Source organism: Eubalaena glacialis, chromosome 6, assembly GCF_028564815.1.
Source record: "Eubalaena glacialis isolate mEubGla1 chromosome 6, mEubGla1.1.hap2.+ XY, whole genome shotgun sequence".
NCBI classification, from domain to species: Eukaryota; Metazoa; Chordata; class Mammalia; order Artiodactyla; family Balaenidae; genus Eubalaena; species Eubalaena glacialis.
In genome coordinates this window covers 89,257,849-89,278,658 of record NC_083721.1, presented here as the reverse complement: position 1 = coordinate 89,278,658, position 20,810 = coordinate 89,257,849, and the positions used below count along the sequence as shown (strand labels likewise).

Below are 20,810 nucleotides of genomic sequence, written 5' to 3'. Positions count from 1 at the left end.
CCAAGGCACACCAGGCCTGAACAAAGGCAAGTCCAAAAGGATGAGAAAAAAATTGTGCCACTCATAAACAGTGATCTTCAGTCTCACCCAAAATGTAGACAGGGCCTCTGACTGTCAGGCTCTGGCCTATCTCACCAATCAGATTACTCAATCCTCACCTGAGCTCAGGACACTATGTCTGTGGGGGAGAGAATCTATAAATGAACAATTAGCCTCTCCCTTCTTAGCCAGGGCAGCAAAAACACCCCCTTTGGAATCTTGAAGAATAGCAAAATAAGGACCCCTGCTTTAACACCCTCTACTATTTCCCCAGTCGTCCAAGTTAAGTTCTTGGGCATAAATCTAAACTATATCCTTTTTCTCATTTCCATCATCATATTTCTCCATACATCCTTTTCTCTCCATCTATCCTACCTCGATCCTAGATCCAGCCCTCATCATCCTTTGCCAACACTATAGTAACAATCCCCTAATTCTTCTTTCTGATTTAAGTCTGGTTCCATCGTTAATCTAATCTCCACCCTGAAGCCAGAGTGATCATTCTGAAACTCAGTTCTGATCATGTCACCCTCTGCCATCTTCCCATTAACTACAGGATAAAGACCAAGTTCCTTAAATGACTTACAAAAACTCTTCATAACCTACTACCTCTCCAAACTCATCTGCCCCATTTCCCCTGTCCCACACTCATCCAAGTAATAATAAAATTTGTGTAGTTTCTGACAGTCAGCATGTAGTTGCAAATCTCCATCCTTTGTTCATGTGATCCCTTCTGTCTGAAATGCCCTTGATTCCCTGTCTCATTTGGTTAACTTGGATTCAATCTTGAAGATTCTGTTTAAGGCATTTCTCCTCCAGGATGCCTTCCCTAACCTTAATCCTTGCTCCCTGTCCTGCTCCCTCAGGCTGGGAAAACTACCCCTCTTCTATACTAATGCTGTGAATGGCTCCATCATTGAATTTACTACCCTACATTGATATTTTTTTTTCATGTTGGTCTTCCTGTTGGGTAGGGGCCACATACAATAACTAGAGGTTACCAGCATTCAAAATAAGTTCGTAGACTTTAACTGAATCTTTATTCCTCCAAATTATTCATTCATTCCTTAACTTATCCATTCATTCAATTATCACTTATTGATGAATTTCATGAGTATGTCCCACCTCACTCATCCACTTTCATTTTGCTGAGTAATATCCTGATTTCCCAGATGTGTTTAGCCTGCGTGGAAACCAATCATTTTCCCTCTTCTCTACACATCCCAGAGCACGTGAAGAACATTTGTTAACCATTTCCAAATTGTGATTTGTTTTTAAATTACCCATTTGAATCATTTTTGTACTCTTCTTGTTCTAGTAACATAACTGATTACACTGCATCTCTTTTATGGGTACAGACTGATGTAAGTGATGCAGTGTGACAGCCTGCTACTCTGGAGCTGAGACAATTGCTCCCTCCTTGCTGGCTTCCACCTGCAGGAAATCCACATCTCAATGCAGCCATTAGAATTAAATACATTTTGATAAATAACAACAGGAAAGTAACAAAAGATTATTATTTTACAGCAGGCCTTTGAAGCCACTCAGACTCAGCCTGTCTCTTCTTGCTTCAGAAGTCTGGCTTTAACTGAATGGGCACTGATTTTTTTTTTTCATTCAGGTTCATAGAGGATCAAGTTTAAGAGCTTTGATATATATCCTACATTTTCCAAAGAAAATCTCACAAAAGAATGGGGAAACTTAGAGGATGGGTGGTGGCTAGCCTGAGGAAGTCAAAAGCCTGTAAGCTGGCCAGCCAGCTAGCTAGTCCAGAGGCACTGGGCTTGGGAGCTGGAGAGTAATAAAAAAGATGGGCTCTCAGAGCTTCTGGCCATGAGGAGAATGAGTGGCCATGAGTGAGTACTGCTGGGAAAGAAGCAGGAAGGACACGATCATGAAAAGATGAGGAACAAAGGCCTCTATTTAGCTATGATTCTCCTACTATAAAGGGCCCACTCCTCAAGGAAAGAGTAAGATTTATATAAACTACCTCATGAAGAGAACTTTTAAATAATAGTAATAATGATAACAAACTAATCCATTAATTTTATACTCTAATAACCAGATTAACATATAGTCTTCCTTAAAACCTTTTGGAAATATACTAAGTACATACATGTTCTCACACTTCTATAGGGAATCAAAATATCTAACAACCAGTCCAGAATGAACCAGCACCCCAGAATGTATGCCAGCCATAAACACCTGTAAGGCCATCCTGGAGCACGAAGCTGAATAGAAGCCCTGAATATACACACAATTATACAAATAACAGGCATCTCTTTCCTCCTCTGCAAAGTTCCACACTGGATTCTAGTTCTTTTTCAAGCAACGAGAGTGACTAGTGATGAAAATTTAAAAGGAAAATCTGAAGTCTGTCTCATGTATGTTGGCTTTTTGTCTGAAGCTTAAAATAAAAATAGCATAAGAGCTTCTTTCTCCATTTTCAGCATTCTATGTGTCCTCCTCTCTGTCTCCAAGCCCTAAAAGCCAGCAACTTCCCCACTCCCACACCCGTGCAATCCAAAGCTCCCTTCTCCGTGGCTTCTTGCTTGCCTGTGTTTCCAGAATCCTTGAGCATTGCCTTCCTTCCCATATTTCTCACATATCTCTCCAACCAGCCAGCACCCCCAGCAATTTCTCACTTCTTTTCTGCCTTCTCTGCCAGACCTTATTTCAAATCCAACCCTCCACTCATAAGCTTTCTACACTATTCACTGCCTTGACATTCTGTCCCTTAGAAATTCTTTGGAGAAGAACAGCAATTTTGGGATGTTCTGATGCCCATGTCATAAAGCTGTAGCTCCCCACACCATTTTTATTTTTATTTTTTTGAATTTTATTTTTTTTTATACAACAGGTTCTTATTAGTCATCAACTTTATACACATCAGTGTGTACATGTCAATCCCAATCGCCCAATTCATCACACCACCACCACCACCCCGCCACTTTCCCCGCTTGGTGTCCATACATTTGTTCTCTACATCTGTGACTCAATTTCTTCCCTGCAAACCAGTTCATCTGTACCATTTTTCTAGGTTCCACCTACATGCGTTAATATACGATATTTGTTTTTCTCTTTCTGACTTACTTCACTCTGTATGACAGTCTCTAGATCCATCCACGTCTCAACAAATGACCCAATTTCGTTCCTTTTTATGACTGAGTAGTATTCCATTGTATATATGCACCACATCTTCTTTATCCATTCACCTGTCGATGGGCATTTAGGTTGCTTCCATGACCTGGCTATTGTAAATAGTGCTGCAATGAACATTGGGGTGCATGTGTCGTTTTGAATTATGGTTTTCTCTGGGTATATGCCCAGTAGTGGGATTGCTGGATCATATGGTAATTCTATTTTTAGTTTTTTAAGGAAACTCCATACTGTTCTCCATAGTGGCTGTATCAATTTACATTCCCACCAACAGTGCAAGAGGATTCCCTTTTCTCCACACCCTCTCCAGCATTTGTTGTTTGTAGATTTTCTGATGATGCCCATTCTAACTGGTGTGAGGTGATACCTCATTGTAGTTTTGATTTGCATTTCTCTAATAATTAGTGATGTTGAGCAGGTTTTCATGTGCTTCTTGGCCATCTGTATGCCTTCTTTGGAGAAATGTCTATTTAGGTCTTCTGCCCATTTTTGGATTTGGTTGTTTTTTTTAATATTGAGCTGCATGAGCTGTTTATATATTTTGGAGATTAATCCTTTGTCCGTTGATTCGTTTGCAAATATTTTCTCCCATTCTGAGGGTTGTCTTTTCATCTTGTTTATGGTTTCCTTTGCTGTGCAAAAGCTTTGAAGTTTCACTAGGTCCCATTTGTTTATTTTTGTTTTTATTTCCATTACTCTAGGAGGTGGATCAAAAAAGATCTTGCTGCGATTTATGTCAAAGAGTGTTCTTCCTATGTTTTCCTCTAAGAGTTTTACAGTGTCCGGTCTTACATTTAGGTCTCTAATCCATTTTGAGTTTATTTTTGTGTGTGGTGTTAGGGAGTGATCTAATTTCATTCTTTTACATGTAGCTGTCCAGTTTTCCCAGCACCACTTATTGAAGAGACTGTCTTTTCTCCATTGCATATCCTTATCTCCTTTGTCATAGATTAGCTGACCATAGGTGCATTCCCCACACCATTTTTAAATGGGAACATTTATTAAATACTTCATGTCAGTCATTCTCCTGGATAATCTACTTATGTCATCTCATTTAACCATAACAATGTAGTTACACATTATTTCCACTTTGCCAGGAACTGAGAATTAGAAAGGCTGAGGAAGTTGTAGAGATCACACAGCTAGTAAGCCATGAAATCAGGTTTTGAACTAGGAGGCAGTTTGACTCCAATCTGTTTTTTTCTTACCGTAGGTTGCTGCTCGAAAATTTTTTAAAATACTAATAAAACTATCCAAACTTATGGAGTCTGGCCTTGATTTGACTGACATTTTTGTAAACTCACTCAAATGTTTACAGTACAGGAAAAGAAGTCTGGGTCACCACTGGACACCTCCACATTTCTTATAAATCTCAAGTCAACAGAGCCCTAAGCAACCCTAAGCCTGAGAAAAATGTTAACCAGGATAAAGTCTATCACTACCAAGGGGAGATAAGATATTAAGTTGATAGATTCCTGATATATGTTGCCATTTATTTGAATTAATGCTCCATTAGGTATTCAGAGAGTACAGAAAGATCAATGATGATCAGCTGGGGGTTGACAAAGGAAACAAACCCAAAGCATTATTTTAAGGGCTGAGGGGATTGCTTTCTTTCTTCAGACTTAGAGAAAAGGCAAAAGTATTGACAGCTAGATATGGGCCCCAAGGAAAGAAGGGAGACTTGTTTCTGCTCAGGGTTGGGGTGTGTGTGTGTGTGTGTGTGTGTGTGTGTGTATGTGTGTGCACGTGTGTGTTGGAAGGCAATAGTCACATGCTGGGATCCAATTGCACTCAGGCGGGTTTAGAGGACCCCTCTTGGCCTCTCTGCCTTAGGAAGGCCTGAGCAGCGACTTACTCTTGAGGGGTGTGTTGATTAACTGTGGACTTCAAGTAAAACTGTATTATGTTCAACCTCAGAAACATTTACCAAAAAATCAGGGACCATGACCTCCTGGACAAAAGGAAAACTGTCACAGCACTGAAAGCAGGAGAGGACCGGGCCATTCTCCTGGGACTGGCCATGATGGTGTGCTCCATCATGATGTACTTTCTGCTGGGAATCACACTCCTGCGCTCATACATGCAGAGGTAAAGCCATTGGGTGCTTGGGACTGTCTTTTGTCTCCCTTCTCCCTCCTCCCACACAGCTTATCAATCTTGAGGTCCTCTTCCTTACCTTCTTTCCTAAAAAGAACTTTGAGCAGTGCCTGGCACATACTATTTGTCAATAATGTTATCTAACAATAATGATAAAAATAGTTCTATGTATAAACTGCTTACTATGTGCCAGGGACTTGCCATACATTACTTTTTTAATTCCCACAACTATTCTATAAGTATGAATATACTCATAAAAATGGCAAAACTGAGGCTCAAGATAGATATAATTTGCCCAGTGTCATACAGCTTTAGTGTTCGGCAGAGCCAAGATTCAAAACCACATCCTGTTAATTCCAGAATCCCTATTCTTGCCTCTTCACACCTCTGTCCATTCTCCACCTGCATTCCTTTCCACCACACCCCGCTCTTCCATCACCCCCACACATTAGTGGTTCTCAACCGCACATTTCAACTTCCTGAGAAACTTTTAACAATACTGACACCCAGGCCCCACCACAGTCATTCCACAGGGTCAGATTTAGTAGGTCTGGAGTGGGACCCATTCACCAGTATCTTTTAAAGTTCCCCAGGTGATTCTAATAGGTTGAAAAACACTACTGTGCACTAACTTTTTAAATTAAAGATTTTGAACCCTTCTTATTTAAATATTTGCCCTAGGTTTACTGAATAGATAGGCAATTGAATACTGAGTTGTCAAGTGCGTTCCCCCTGAGTAAGCCACATGATAAACCTCCACAGCATCTCTAGCTAACTGTTGTCCATAAATTGGACACTTTGAGCACAGGAAAGCCCAGCATTGCTATAACTAATGGGGAAGGTCTCAGAGTGCTTCAGCTTAAAGAAACGAGGCCCTTTCAAATGAAAAATTGAGGTTTCAATCCAAAAGAGAATCAAACCATTTTGTGGCATTCAATTCCCCACCTAAATTAATACTTTCATTTTAGAAGGAAAATCTAGTTGAAACACAGTAATCTGCTAAAATTAAGGCATCATCTTTCCCATTTGTGGCTGCTCTGCTCTGTTTCTCTGATGGCTTCAGCTGTGCTCCTTCTCAGTGAAAGCTCTGATGCCTCAGGCCCCAAGAGTTCACTGACTCCAAAACCGCTTTCAGATCCTCACATCTGCTTAGAACCATCTAAGACTTTTTTCCTCCTTGTATAAGCAAAATCTGACCACTCATGTCCCAGGAAAATACAAATTGCCACACCAGAGGGGGTCAGTGCTAGTATCCTGGCTCTGGTATGAAACTGGACATGGAAAGGGGGCCCTGTCAACACATGTCCAGCAGAAAGAAGGGCTATTAATCTGCAAAGAAACTGTTTTCTGATCACTCTGGTAATCAGCTTATATCCAGAAGCACAACATTGATTCTGGGTGTGTTACTTCCTAATCACAAATATTACCCTCGATTATAAAATTATAAATGTTTTAGAATGAAAAGCTGACCAATGGGCAGCTGGAGGGTTGGTTTGTTTGTTTGTTTAATCTTTCTAATTGAGAGGTCCCAGGGCACTGATAAGAACCCATTAATCTGCATATAACAACGGCCTCTTTTCCACTGTTTGTGGGGAAGAAGGGCAGCACCATGGAACGAGCCCGGGCAGTAGAGAAATAGAGGATTGGATGGAATCACAACTTCCATCACTTACTAGCTGTGTGTCCTTGCATGTATTTGATTTCTCTGACTGTCAATTCACTCAGCTTTAAAAGGAATTAATACCTAACCTATAGGGTTATTGGGAGAACAAAGAAGACAATGTATGTAAAGCACCAGTTAGGATGAAGGGGGATGCAATAAGTGATTGCTCTTGGTATAATCAAAAGGTGGAGTTATCTTTTCTCCCTTATTAGAAAGACCTTAAAGAAATATATCACTGTCCTTTCATCTGTCACATTGGACTTTAAGCCCCTCCACCCTTTCACCATCTCTCCTCCCCTTCTCCCTTACCCCTTCTCTGCCTACAAAGTGGGCAGACATTGCGAGGTGAGGACCAAGGCATGGCAGGAAGCAGCTTAAAATGCAGAAATGCAGGGTGAGTACAGGTTGTGATGTAAAAAGATGCTGCCTTATGCTTAACCAGTGAATTTGATAAGGAAAAATATCTAACTTAAATCAAGCATTGGAAAAGATGATACTATATCTGATGGAAATCATTGGCAAAGTTCTCAGATGCCAGGCAAAGTGTGTCTGTGTTTATATTATAGTTAGCTTAAAGCTGCTCTATTTAAAAACATACACACTAACAAATAGGTTGTATTATAGATCTGGAAGATTCTTCAGGTCAAGGAGCTGACAAATGTTCCCCTCTGATTACACCTTCTTTGCCCTTGGCACTTGGGCCTGTGCTTATTCTCCTCCTCTCTGTGTAGTGTGTGGACCGAGGAGGCTGAGTGCACCTTGCTGAATGCATCCATCACGGAAACATTTAACTGCTCCTTCAGCTGTGGTCCGGACTGCTGGAAACTCTCTCAGTACCCCTGTCTCCAGGTGTACGTTAACCTGACTTCTTCTGGAGAGAAGCTCCTTCTCTACCACACGGAAGAGACAATGAAAATCAATCAGAAGGTAGGAGCTGGGCGCACACTGCATCTCGTTCACCCCCACACAGCTCCGCACCGTTCCATCTCTCTCTCTCAAGTTCCCCTGCGCCAGCACTTCAAAGGAAAATGCCACTAGGAAGCAGGCCCTTCCTCATCCAGTCACAGAACTCACTACACTACTTGACTCTCTTACTTGGGAAACATTTATTTTCTGTGCAAGTGGTGGTCAAATCATTCCCCATTTTGGAACAGTGAAGATTTAGCCTTTACTTTCATTTAGAAGGGTAAACATTACATCCTTATTGATACACAAATAGACTTAGTCTTTCAAAGCAAATGTGCAGTTTAGTCAGAGTTGTACAAGCCAAAAAAACAAGATATTTGTCATATACCTGGGAACCACGGGGTAAAACCATATTTTGCTTTTCCACGGTCATTGTCACTTCGTTCCGTGGTCTTGGAGATGTAACTTAAGCTCTCTGAGCCTCAGTATCCTTTTCTCTAAAAATTTAATAACAATGACCATCTTGCAAGGTCATTCACTGTGAGGATTAGAACAGAGTATGGAGAGTGCTGAGCAGAGCACAGGTGAGACCTTCAACCCATGGTCACAGTATGTGTGCCTGTGCATATTTCTTCACATGTGTTATGTTCATAGAGGCTGAATTTTCCAGCACTAACATATTCAAGTCCACGTGGTGGATGCTCAATATGTATTGTATTAAAGCTGCACATAAAATTTGCATTTAAAAGGTCTGGGATGACTAGTAAAGTGTCAGTAGAACCAACCTGCCATTATCAATTTTAAGTTAAATACATTGTGTTTTGGATTTATGGTAGCAATTTAGATAGCCTGAGTACTTTCATATGCCAAGACAACCTGATACCATTCTCCAACAGGACAATTGGCTCTCGTCACAAGGACACAATTCTCACAACTCTAGCCTTTCTTGTAAAAACTGTTCATTACAATTATCAGCACTTAAATGATACAGATTATATGTATTGAAAAAAATGCAGTAGCTGCAAAGCTTGATACTAGAACATAGGATTCGTTTTGTGATATATTAACAAAAAGTAAGTAAACCCACCTTGCATTTTGGTTACAGTAACTTAAAAGAATTCTTGCAAATATCTCTGAGGACATGATGTCTGCTCTGATTTCCTTTTGTTTGTGGTACCCACGAACAATACCAGTCCTAATCCTATTCTACAAATATACATAGCTTAGTTCTCCCACAAAGTAGACGTTTTTCAAGATCCCTCAAGTCAACTTTTTAAATCAAAACTGACCTGTAATGATGAATGTCTGTAAAACTCTCAAATCTCCAAGGAATTGGAAATTGGCCAAAATTGAATAGGCATCAAAAAGTGGGACATATTTCCATTTTCTCGTTTTGACATTTTATCACTGCAGTATGAATGCAGTATGAATGAATGCAGTATGTAAGCTATAAACCCTATGAATGCAGTATGTAAGCTATAAATTGGGAGTGAACCTACCATGGAAAATCTCAGTTAAAATTTTAGGACCAGTATTCTGTCTGCTGTCAGTATGATACTAGGTCATTGTTTGGTTTATTTACCTTGTTTTTAACTGTAAAACATGCAAGAAATGAAAAAGTACAGCTCAAGCACTTGTTATAGAGATTCCCCCACACAACCACCATGAAAGCAAAGAAATAAAACATACCCTGCACTGCAGGAAATCAGAACCTTGCAGTTCTGGTGACTAATGTTATTAAGTACATTTTCATTTACTTATTGGCATTTTGAATATCCTTTTTTTTTATATAATGTCTGTTCAAGTCCCTTGTTTTCTATCGAATTGATTCTATTGGATGGTTTCTTCTTAGTATTCATTGTAGGAATTCTTTAAATCTAGATATGAACCTTCCTTGATTGTTGTGTTGCAAATACCTTCTCCTGAAATGAAAGGTGGCCTTTTCACTCTCTTAATGATGTATTTGAATGAAAGAAGTCTCTAATTCCAGTGCAACCAAACCTTGTCAATATTTTTCTCTTTTCTCTTTTTTTCTTTTTCCTTTCTTTCTCTTCTTCTTCCTTTCTTTCTTTTGTTTTCTTTTCTTTCTTTTTTTCAAACGTTTGGTTGTCCTGCTGTCTGTTTAAAAAGTCTTCACCTACCCTGAGATCATGAAGTCATTCTCACAAATTATCTTCTAGAAATGTTATTGTTTCTCCTTTCACATTTAGAGTACAATCTGCCTGGAATTGATTTTTATGCAGGAGTCAAGTTTCTAGATTTCTTTTTTATTCATATGGACAATCATTTGTCCAAGTCCATTTATGAAAAGACCACCCCCTTTCTTCACTGGATTATTTTTATGATCCCATTTTCCCCTCTATTTTCTTGGAAGTTATGTGTTCTGTCACTATTCTTTTAGTGTTTAACTAGTGATTACAACTTGCAATCTTGACTAATCAAGGATATTAAAACATTTTAACTCCATTTATTCTCTTCTCAAGTTATATATTGTCATCATTTTTATTTGATATATACTTTAAGCCCATGAAGATATTATTATTGTTTTTGTATATAGTAGCTATCTATTTAGATGTGTCCACATCATTTTCCATTTTCTTATTCTTCATTCCTTCCTTTATCCTTGGTCCAGGATCACTTTTTCCTACTTCCTGAAGAACACTCTTTAATTATTCAGTGCAATATCTACTCTAAAGAAATCTCTAAGCATTCATTTGTCTGAAAATATTTTCTTTTCATTTTCATTCTCAAAGTATATATTCACCGAGTATATAATTCTAAGTTGGCTGTTATTTTATTTCTGTACATTGAAAGCATTCCATTGTCTTCTGGTGAGCATTGCTACTATTTGGAAATCAGCTCTCAGTCTAATTGCTACTTCTTTGAAGGTAATTTTGGTCTACTTTAAAGATTATTTTCTTTGGTTTTCTACAGTTGAACTACTATATGCCAAAGTAAACATTTATTTCTATTTAGCCTGCTTAGTGTTCCCAGGGCCTCTCTCCCTCTTTCTTGATGTTCTTTGTCAGTTTTAGAAGGTTCTCAGTCATTATCTCATCAAATATTATCTCTGCTCTCATTCTTTCCATCTTCTCCTTTTTGAACTCCTACGAACTATATGTTAGGTATCTCATTGTATCCCCTGTGTGTCTTCCTGTCTCTTTTGTATTCAATATTTTCCCTCCTTTTGTCTCTCTGTGCTTCATTCTAGGTATTGACCTACCTTCTGATTCACAGTTCTTTCCTCAGCTCTGACAAATCTGTTAAACCCACCCATTGAGTTCTTAATTTCTCTTATTGTATTTTTCATTTCTAGAATATCCATTTGGATCTTATTTATAATTTCTAGTTTTCTGCAGTATTCTAATTCTTCTCTTTTAAATTCTTCAACATAAAAGTAAAATTGTAGTTATTTTAGTTTATTTTGATGACTACAATATCTGAAGCCCCTATGTGCCTGTTCTATTTTTTTTTTCTTAATTGTTCTCATGTTGCATTGTAATGTCTGGTTATTTTTTATTAGTTGTCAAACATCATATCTGCAAAATTATTTATAAAAACAATTTTAAGCCTAGGTTGATGTCATGATGTCATCTTTTCCAAAAATTATTTCCATTTGCTTCTGTAAGGCCCCTAGGTGCCATTCATGATCACCTTATTCTGACTACATAAATTGAGATATTCAAGTTTGAACTTAAGTCCCTTTGAGAACCTATCTTCTTCAGGTTGACCATTACTCCTAGGATGCAGCCCTTAACAGTCCCAGCCCAAAGTGAATAGGGGGTCATCAGGGCCCCCACTTGATAGGTTGTTAATGATAATTCCTGCCCCTAGCTCTGCAAGGCTGTCAAAAATTCCATCCAACCTTCTAGGATCTCAGCCCCCTTCTAGAATCAACAGACACTTCCAGGGGAAAGAAGACACCAAACAGCAGGATCACCTTCCTGGCCCAGTAGTTCTTCACTCGCTGGTTAGCTGTCCTCTGCCTTTAATCAGAAGTAAATACGTGGAAAATACAGTTATCACCATGTCAAAAGGTCACTAAACCATGATCTTAATGTAGCATGAGAAATATACAGGATATTCCTGGGGAGAAAAATTAAAATATTCTCTATCTTGACCTCTCCTTCTTGTTACTATTCCCCAAGCTCACCAAAAATAGTAGTCTTCCCCATAGTTACCAATGAATGGGCATGGTTTTACTGAGATACATAAGGCACTACTGACAATGTTTGATTTGGGACAACAGGAGGCAAAGGTATATCAGTCAAGCTGTCTGCTTCTTTGTAGAAAGATATCCAAAAGGATTTTATTTTTAAATTTTCACACTCTCTCATATATTCTTTTTCTTTGGCTTTTAAACTCAGTGACCAACCTCTTGTCCATATTACAACTGAAGCTGCTTCAGCTGATAAGCTGGCATGCTCTTATGGAGCAACTGGCTGACTAACAGTCTCTAGGAGCTGCAAGCAGGCTCAAGGCCCCCTGCCTCTTCTGGCTACAAGGTTGTCACAGGAATCATAAACTGTGGCTGAGTATTAATTCACTATGGTTGTTAAATTTCTCAATGCTGATCTCCTTTGAGAGTTTAAAACCTTGTTTACCCACCAGGGATCCCCAAAACATGCCCATCTACTTTAAGAGAGCATTAAAAATGAATCTTTGTGCAAAACCAGAAAGTATATCCATTTTTGGTATGTAGTATACTACCATATATGTGGTATTTTATATATCGCTGTCATGAGGAAGACAGCTATTTTGGATGGAGAGTAAATTCTATAAATTAACCAATTATTTATAACTCCAGACTCAGCATCACCCCTCATTTTGTCACCATTCTGAAGCCTTCTGAGTTCTGCACATCCAGAGAGTATACATATCTGGACTAGAATTTCTCAGCCTCAAGGCTATTAACATTTGGGGTGGAATATTCCTTTGTTGTCCGTGAGGGTAGGGTGGAGACTTGTTCTGTTCATTGTAGGATCTTTAGCAGCATCCCTGGCCTTTACCCACTAGATGACTAGCATCATCCTCCCTCCAAATGTGACAACTAAAAATGTCTCCAGACAGTGGCAAAACCACTGCTCCAGATTTTATTTAGCTTTTAGCTTGAATGCTGGGAGATTCTATAATTTTAATCAAGGCTTGTAAACACTGAGTTCCTTTGCACAGCATTTGGTAGGGTAAGGATAAAAGGGAAGAAAATAAAGTGAAGTTGAGAATCTAAATGGGAAAAAAAGAGGGGCCCACATTTATTAAGTATCTACTATATACTATATGCCCAGCACCGTACCAAGAACTTTATAAAAATCACCTCATTTAATCCTGACTAAAACCCTACTCCTAAAGTAGTAATAGCCAAATTTTATCAAGAGCTTAAAATGTGCCAGGCATTGTATAATACTAAATATTTTACATGAACTCATTTGTTTAATTACAGCATCAGTCTCACATATTAGGTACCACTGGTATCTCCACTTCACAATAATGAAGTTGAGCTCAGAAAATGAAATAATTTTCCTAAAGTCACACATTCACTAATTAGGTCTGAATTAAAATCTAAGTCTCTTTACCTAAACATGCTCTCTCTTAAAAAGCAAAACATTAGCGCATCCTCTTGAGAGAGTAAAGATAAGAGCTTTAAAAAAACTCTAAATTCTAAGAAATATTTATCCTTCTGATGGTATATTTTAGTGAATAGGTGAGAATCCATGCCATTTCATCATACTCCAAGAGGTGATTAGGATCAAGTAAAAGGCCATGAACTATCCGTGATCCATAGGAACAGTCAAGGTTGTATATTCAACACCAGTTTACACAGAATGGATATTAGATAGAAGTGCACCCTGAAAAGATGGGAAAAAACATGCCCAGAAATTTGACATATGACATCCCCATAATCAGCACCTTAAATTTAGGGATATTTAAATTAGAAATTTCCTGAAACTGCCTATGGACCATAGATTCAGAAATGCTTCTGTGATTGACAAAGTTTATTCACTGCTCACCAAAACTGAATTATGGCACAGTTAAGGGCATCTTTGCGCAGAAATGAAGGGAAGAATGTGTCCCAAAACAGCTTGCACTGAGCATCAAGAAGAAAAGCATGGAAAATGAACCTACTCCTTTCCATTGCTGAGAAAGAGGATCATGGTGAAGGGCAAGGTCAAATTAGATATCTGACTTACTCAAGGGCTAACTGGATACATCGTGGACCTGAGGGCTCCATGGCTTAAGCTATTGTGGGTATTGACTAATCCTGTAGCTCCACATGGCTTCTATTTCATTAGTGGATTTCCTAGGTCTTTTAAGCTTCTCCTCTACTCCACATCAAGCAGTAATGCCACAATAAATGTGAAAGCTCTGGGAAACACAGAAAAGGAAAACCTCTCTGGAGGAATCTGTGTCTCGATACTGCAGGAAACTATGGTACATAGCAGAGTGTGAATACTGTTTTCCTCTCCTCTACCAAACATTTCAAACAGTCCCACTTGCCAAAATCAAGCAGATACTAGAAGTGCAAACTAAAATAGTCTAAATTTTGTGGGATTCGCTTTTTTAAAAGTGATGGTAAGGAGCAGGAAGTCTCAAACAAGAATGAAAATAACATCCCAGTTTACTCTCTCACCTCCTCTGTCCATCACTAATGTTCAAAAACTCAAAAGTTTAGAGTACTCCAAGACTGCCAGCTGGGGATCTCTACATCCTTTGAATGTAGGGATTATGTCTCCTTCTCCAGCACAGAACACAAAGCCTGGCACGTCATACATGCTTAATAAACATGTACATAATACTCATTGTTTGCGGACACTGAAGAAGTCCCATCTGACTTTGGAACCAAGATATTTATGCTTCAATGAGCAGTGTTTTTGTTTTTATCTCGTAGGCATTGTGGACTAGGATGCCCTGGATACCACAGAGTTCTGACAAATTTGTGGCCCACCTCTGTGAAGTGTAGAGCCTTTACTAAGAGCCTTTTCAGCCTCATTGCTGGTCCCATTTCATCACTCCCACCACCCTTGTCCTGTTTCTCTCTAATGATCTGTTTTAAATTGTTTATGTTTTTCATGCCTATACCCAGCATGCAACTTGGTACTTTAGAGACACTCAAAACATATTGATTAGATTTCATCAAACTTAACCCCTCTCTGAAATAAGACACTGCCCTTTTAATAAAAGAACAAATGAAGAACAAACCCTTCCCCTGAGGTGATCCTGAGAATTAATAGTTCCCTTCCTACCATCATAAGGAAAAGGAGGCTGACCAGTGAGGTTATCCAGCCAAATATACCCCTCCTACTGCCCCCACTTCTCCCCACAGCTTTTATTTTTAGGGTGAAGGCCTGTCATTTTTTGCTTCACACATGCCTAGTGAAGCATGGCTAAGCAAAAGCCCAACAGGTACTTTCTCAAAACGTCTGTCTATCACGAGAATAAAAATAACTCTATTGATGTGAAAGATTCTGGAAGGGAGGCTAAGAAAACTTTCAGTTGCTTTCCAAAGAACTGGAGAGAAGATGCAATTGCTAGATCTTTGTGGTAAGGGAAAGGACAGTCAGGAGAAGGTGACAGGATGCAGGTTTTCTCAGCTGGGGAGACGAAGGGTCATGTTGTGGGGCCATCTCTGTATTTTCAATACTAAAGAGAATTTAAGGGAGTTGGGAAAGCACAAAGGTTTATTAACAAAATTCAGGATAAAGAAGAGAGATGTGAGGGCTTCCCTGGTGGCGCAGTGGTTGGGAGTCCCCCTGCCAATGCAGGGGACACGGGTTTGAGCCCTGGTCTGGGAAGATCCCACATGCCGCGGAGCAACTAAGCCCGTGCGCCACAACTGCTGAGCCTGCGCTCTGGAGCCCGCGAGCCACAGCTACTGAAGCCCACGTGCCTAGAGCCCATACTCCGCAACAAGAGAAGCCACCACAGTGAGAAGCCTGTGCACCACAATGAAGAGTAGCCCCCGCTCTTTGCAACTAGAGGAAGCCCACTTGCAGCAACGAAGACCCAGTGCAGCCAAAAATTAATTAATTAATTAAAAATAAAAAATTAAAATTAAAAAAAGAAAGAGAAGAGAGATGAGGGTCTAAATCTTCCCCTGAATGGCTGCCTCAGAGTTTTGCTAGGTTTCTATATCCATATGTTAGGCACAAAAGAAAGAAGGACCTATAGCCATGGTAATATAAATATATATAAACAAATTTTGAGTGGCATTTAAGTGTCTTATGTATATAAAATTATTATTCATATGTTCCTTTGTGTTAAATATCATGCAGTCTAAAAGTTAAATCTTTCCTAGCCCATACCTCCCACCAAGAAAAGAATGATCTAAAAACACAAGGATTTTTACCTTTTCATTTGTTGAAATGCACTCTCCAAACATGTGATAAAATCATAAGATCACTAAATCTTTACCCCAAATTCATACCAGCCTCAGAAACATACACATGGCTATAGTTTGAAACAAAAACTTAGAATCCTAATGTAGGATTCAGCATAATGTTAAATCTCTTTGGACACAAAAACAAGGAACATGTGACAAGAGCCATCAAACAGGACTGTTCCTGTGAAAACCACATAACTAGTAATTTTACCCTCCTTGAAGTTTTTGCAGTTTAGTATGTGGCACTTGTTTAAAGACTTTAGATCGTATGGACAAATGTGATATTCCAATAAAAAATATGCTAAAGAAAATTTATTGATGCTTTATGCTTATTCATAATTTAATCCTCACACACCCTGCCAGGAAGGCTCTATTAACCCTACTATATAAAAAAGTTGATTCTGAGAGGCCAAGTAACTTGCTTATAGAAACACAGTAACACAGTAACCAGACCTCTTGAAGACATGTCAGGGGCTTGTGATACTACCTTATATATTCATTAGCACAAAAGAAGGACCCATCAATAATAAAAGTAAATGAATGATTGACATATTATGATAGAATTTTCAAGTATAATAATAGTCTAGTGGGAGCCAGTTTATGTGTGTTGAAAGGTGGTGGGTGGCAAGGTTAGAAAAAGCTAAAAACACAAGGGCAGAGAAATCTTTTCTCTACCAGTAACGTGGAGTTGCATTTCTAAGTGCCTGGCCCTGAGGACCCACACCCGATCATGTATGGCACACACCTCATCTGGCCAGTCCAAACGTGTGCATTTGAGACCCTGATGACTAGAAGCTTTAATAAGGCAACTCCTGTATTACAACCTTGCTAGATGGTCTCAAAAGTAATGTATATCGCATTGTATTTGGAAGAATCTTATACAGTGACAAAATTATTGTCACTGGCTGATAAATGTTTCTCCAAAAAAAATTTAAAAGCCAAATCAATTCACAAGAGCATAAGAAAAGAAAAAACTCCGTTTTTAATGGAATTCCATTTTTATTGAGACCATTTCAATAACTTAGTACTGTTAGCCACTAAAACTACTACTATAAACTCTCTTGGCACCAAAATATAAAGAACCCTGATGCATTCATACGCTAAATTGACTCTTTTTTAATACAACCACAAATGACTTATCTTTAAATTTTTTTAATGTTTTTTGAATCAAAGCATTAAAAAAAATTGTAGACATGATCTGAGCAGTGCTGAAGAAGGAAAAATATAAGGGTATCCCCTTACTGCTTTAAACTCTTTCAATCCAGCATCCAACCAGTAGAAAATGTATCATGGCAGTCATAGACCAATTTTCATACTAAGTTATAACTCACTGAGAAATTCTGCTTTCTTGGAGATACTTTCAGACCCTTAATGTTGTGCTAGTACCAGCTCTCTGCACTAACCACATTTATGAGTGTACTCACATTTATTCTTAGCTGATTAAATATGAGGGTGTCAACCAGCCCTTGTATGAGAATATTAAGCCTTGTTTATGATAAATGTCAGCATGCTCATCCTCCATTCTTAACTAATTGAAGGATCTTCCTGCTGTTTATAAACAAATAATCCAGTGATTACAGCACAGTGAAAAAAAGCAAGTGCCAGTATACCCACTAATAAAGTCAGGGGAAAGAGTCATTCAAACATAGTCCATTAGCAAAACTCATTCCATTTCTTTTATATTTTCTTCCTGTGAAATATACAAATCTAAATTGGTTCTGGAATTCCAGGGTCCTACCCCTAAGCTCCCATCAGTATAGCTCAAAGTTCACCAACAGCCCACCTCATCTGTATCTCTACATACAGTTGCGTGAGTTGTGTACTGTACAATCCTAGGGGTACCAGTGACATTGTAAAACTCATAGATGTCAATATTTAAATCACAACTTATAAACTGGTAATAGCAGTAAAATATGTGGGGTTTTTTTCATAAAATCAGTGTATTATGACAATTTTTCAACAGAGAATAATAGTGTTTTGATGAGGGGGCATAGTTTTCTAATTCACATTAAAACACGAAATTAGCAGTGATCTTGTCACAAACCATTTTAATTCAGGTAAATCAATTAATCATTTGATAATGTGTATAACAAAGGATAGGAATTTTTTTCCTATTGGGAGGCACCTTACCATAAAGAGGGCAAAGACTTAACCAAGGGCCCACACATCTCCCAGAGAAGTGACTTAAATCACTTTTTTCCTAACTTTTTAAAAAGTTAAATGCATTGTTATATCAGTTTTGTCACTGTTCATATACAGACCAAGGAAGAGGTTCACAGAGATTTCATCTCCTCAAAGACTGCTCTATAAATTAGGAAAATATATGCAAAAACATATCCAATAAGTAATAAAAAGAAAAACTACAAAGTTCTTTAATTCCATCTCTATCCAGAGAAGAGGGAGGGAGAAGAGAAGGAGAAAGGAGAACAGGAAGAGGGAATAGAGGGGAAAATATCATAGAGAGGTGAGGGCTGGCGGGCAGGGCAGGGCAGGGAAGGAAAAGAGAGATACAAAGAAAGAAATCAGAGGATGTAAGTGTGTAGGAAAAAAAAGGAGAGGCATATAGAAGAGATATAGCAAGAAAGATAGCAGGTGAAAAAATCAAAGAAAAGTTATTGTAAATTCTCAGATGAGTGCTGGTTTAAGAGTAAACTGAATTGATTCTGCTTTATGTTTCCTTGCTTTATGGAAAAAGTTACCTTCTCAACACTAACTGGGCATGAACCATTTATCACAGCTCTTTATTCAATATCCCTACACTTTCTGAGATTCTTTTTTAGCAGCTCACCAGGGGTACAGCTGTCTTCTTGACTAGTAGCAAGGTGACCAAGGTGATTTGGCTGAAAAAAATGAAGCCAAGCTGAAACGATAAGAGTAAGAGTTCCCTGAGATAACTGGCAGCTTTTGATATTACATAAACAGCTGTGGACAGATACAAGACAGAAAGGTTGACACTCTGATTCCACGGAAAAGTATGTTCAATGGAGAATAATGAACACTCACCATGCTTAGCTGTGGGAAAAGGAATCCACTGGAGTTATCCAATTGTTTTTTGGAGTCACCTAATTTTAATCAATATTTAACCTATATGAGTGAGCTATCAAAGTACATCTTGGTCGGATACCTAAAAACATTGTTTTAATCAGTGTGTGAGTTCTTAGGGTTTCTAGAGGCACTAGTTTGAATATGAAAAGAAAAACCATTATTGAGTATGTAGTTATTTCACAGATCATTAAGTTGGCCTCAATGCTCCTCCTAGTACCACACACACACATACACACACACACAGAGTATCTTCTGGTGACAGTTTATGTCATTTTCCACAGTGCTCCTATATACCTAAGTGCGGAAAAAATTTTGAAGAATCCATGTCCCTGGTGAATGTTGTCATGGAAAACTTCAGGAAGTACCAACACTTCTCCTGCTATTCTGACCCAGAAGGAAACCAGAAGAGTGTCATCCTAACCAAACTCTACAGTTCCAACGTGCTGTTCCATTCACTCTTTTGGCCAACGTGTATGATGGCTGGGGGCCTGGCTATCGTTGCCATGGTGAAACTCACACAGTACCTCTCCCTGCTCTGTGAGAGGATTCAACAGATCAATAGATAAAAGCAAAGTGGATGAGATCATTTTCTTTAAAGCTCAAATACTGTTTTCTTTCATTCTTCACCAAAGAACCTTAAGTTTGTAATGTGCAGTCTGTTATGAGTTCCTTAATATATTCTTATATGTAGAGCAATAATGCAAAAGCTGTTCTATATGCAAACATGATGTCTTTATTATTCAGGAGAAGAAATAACTGTTTTTTGTTGGTTGGGTTTTTTTCATAATCTTGGTTCAATGCTGGAACTAGTACTTCCTTCTCTCCTTCCGCCAAAATCGGGCTCAGTTATTCATTTGCCAAGCTTCGTGGAGGAATATAGACAATATCAATGTGATAAGGTCTGTGCTAAGAGTTGTCAGATCTCTTGAAGATATTTCTGCAATATTTTTCATCATTCATTGTTTACTAAAGCTACAGCCAAAAATATTTTTTTTCCTTACTCTAAACTGAGCCCTGTAGCAAGTGAAGGTACCAGATTTCCTCTAGGACTTTATGCATTTTCCTTGTATTTCTACCATATCACTGTAGAGAAGGGGGGAAACCCAGCCAGCTATTTTTCTTTTATTACTTTATACTCATAACTTTAGATTTTTTAACTGATTTCCAAAACAGCTGTTTTCCTTAACCAATTCTATAATCTCTTCCTGTGCTTTAAATAGAAAGTGAACAGAGCCCTTTTCCATGTAAGACCCTGCTACTGTGTGAGGAGATAATATTTACAAGGAGTTTCATTACCTGTGAACTGACAATGTTGAATAGATGCTCCGTTACAATCTGGGAAAGTCTATGTTACTAAGATATTTGTGTTAAAATCTTTATTCCATTTCAATTGAACTGTTGGATGGTAAAATTAAGATCCTACTTGCTGGTCAAGACTGGTGGACTGATTTCAATGGGTAAATCTATCGTGGCAAATTAACATGTTGGAATATTGCTTTTGGGAATTTATGTTTAAATTAA

The 20,810-nt window shown here is 38.5% G+C and overlaps 1 protein-coding gene across 1 annotated transcript in view; it reads left to right on the top strand.

The window, feature by feature from the left end:
- KCNMB2 (potassium calcium-activated channel subfamily M regulatory beta subunit 2) overlaps positions 1 to 19,855 on the top strand; it is a 29,439-nt gene extending 9,584 nt beyond the window's left edge. The window contains exons 2-4 of the mRNA XM_061193410.1: positions 5,119 to 5,289; positions 7,693 to 7,888; positions 19,571 to 19,855. Of these exons, the coding sequence (XP_061049393.1) occupies positions 5,119 to 5,289; positions 7,693 to 7,888; positions 19,571 to 19,855 (652 nt within the window). The remainder of the gene's footprint in view (positions 1 to 5,118; positions 5,290 to 7,692; positions 7,889 to 19,570) is intronic.
- Positions 19,856 to 20,810: the final 955 nt, after the last annotated feature.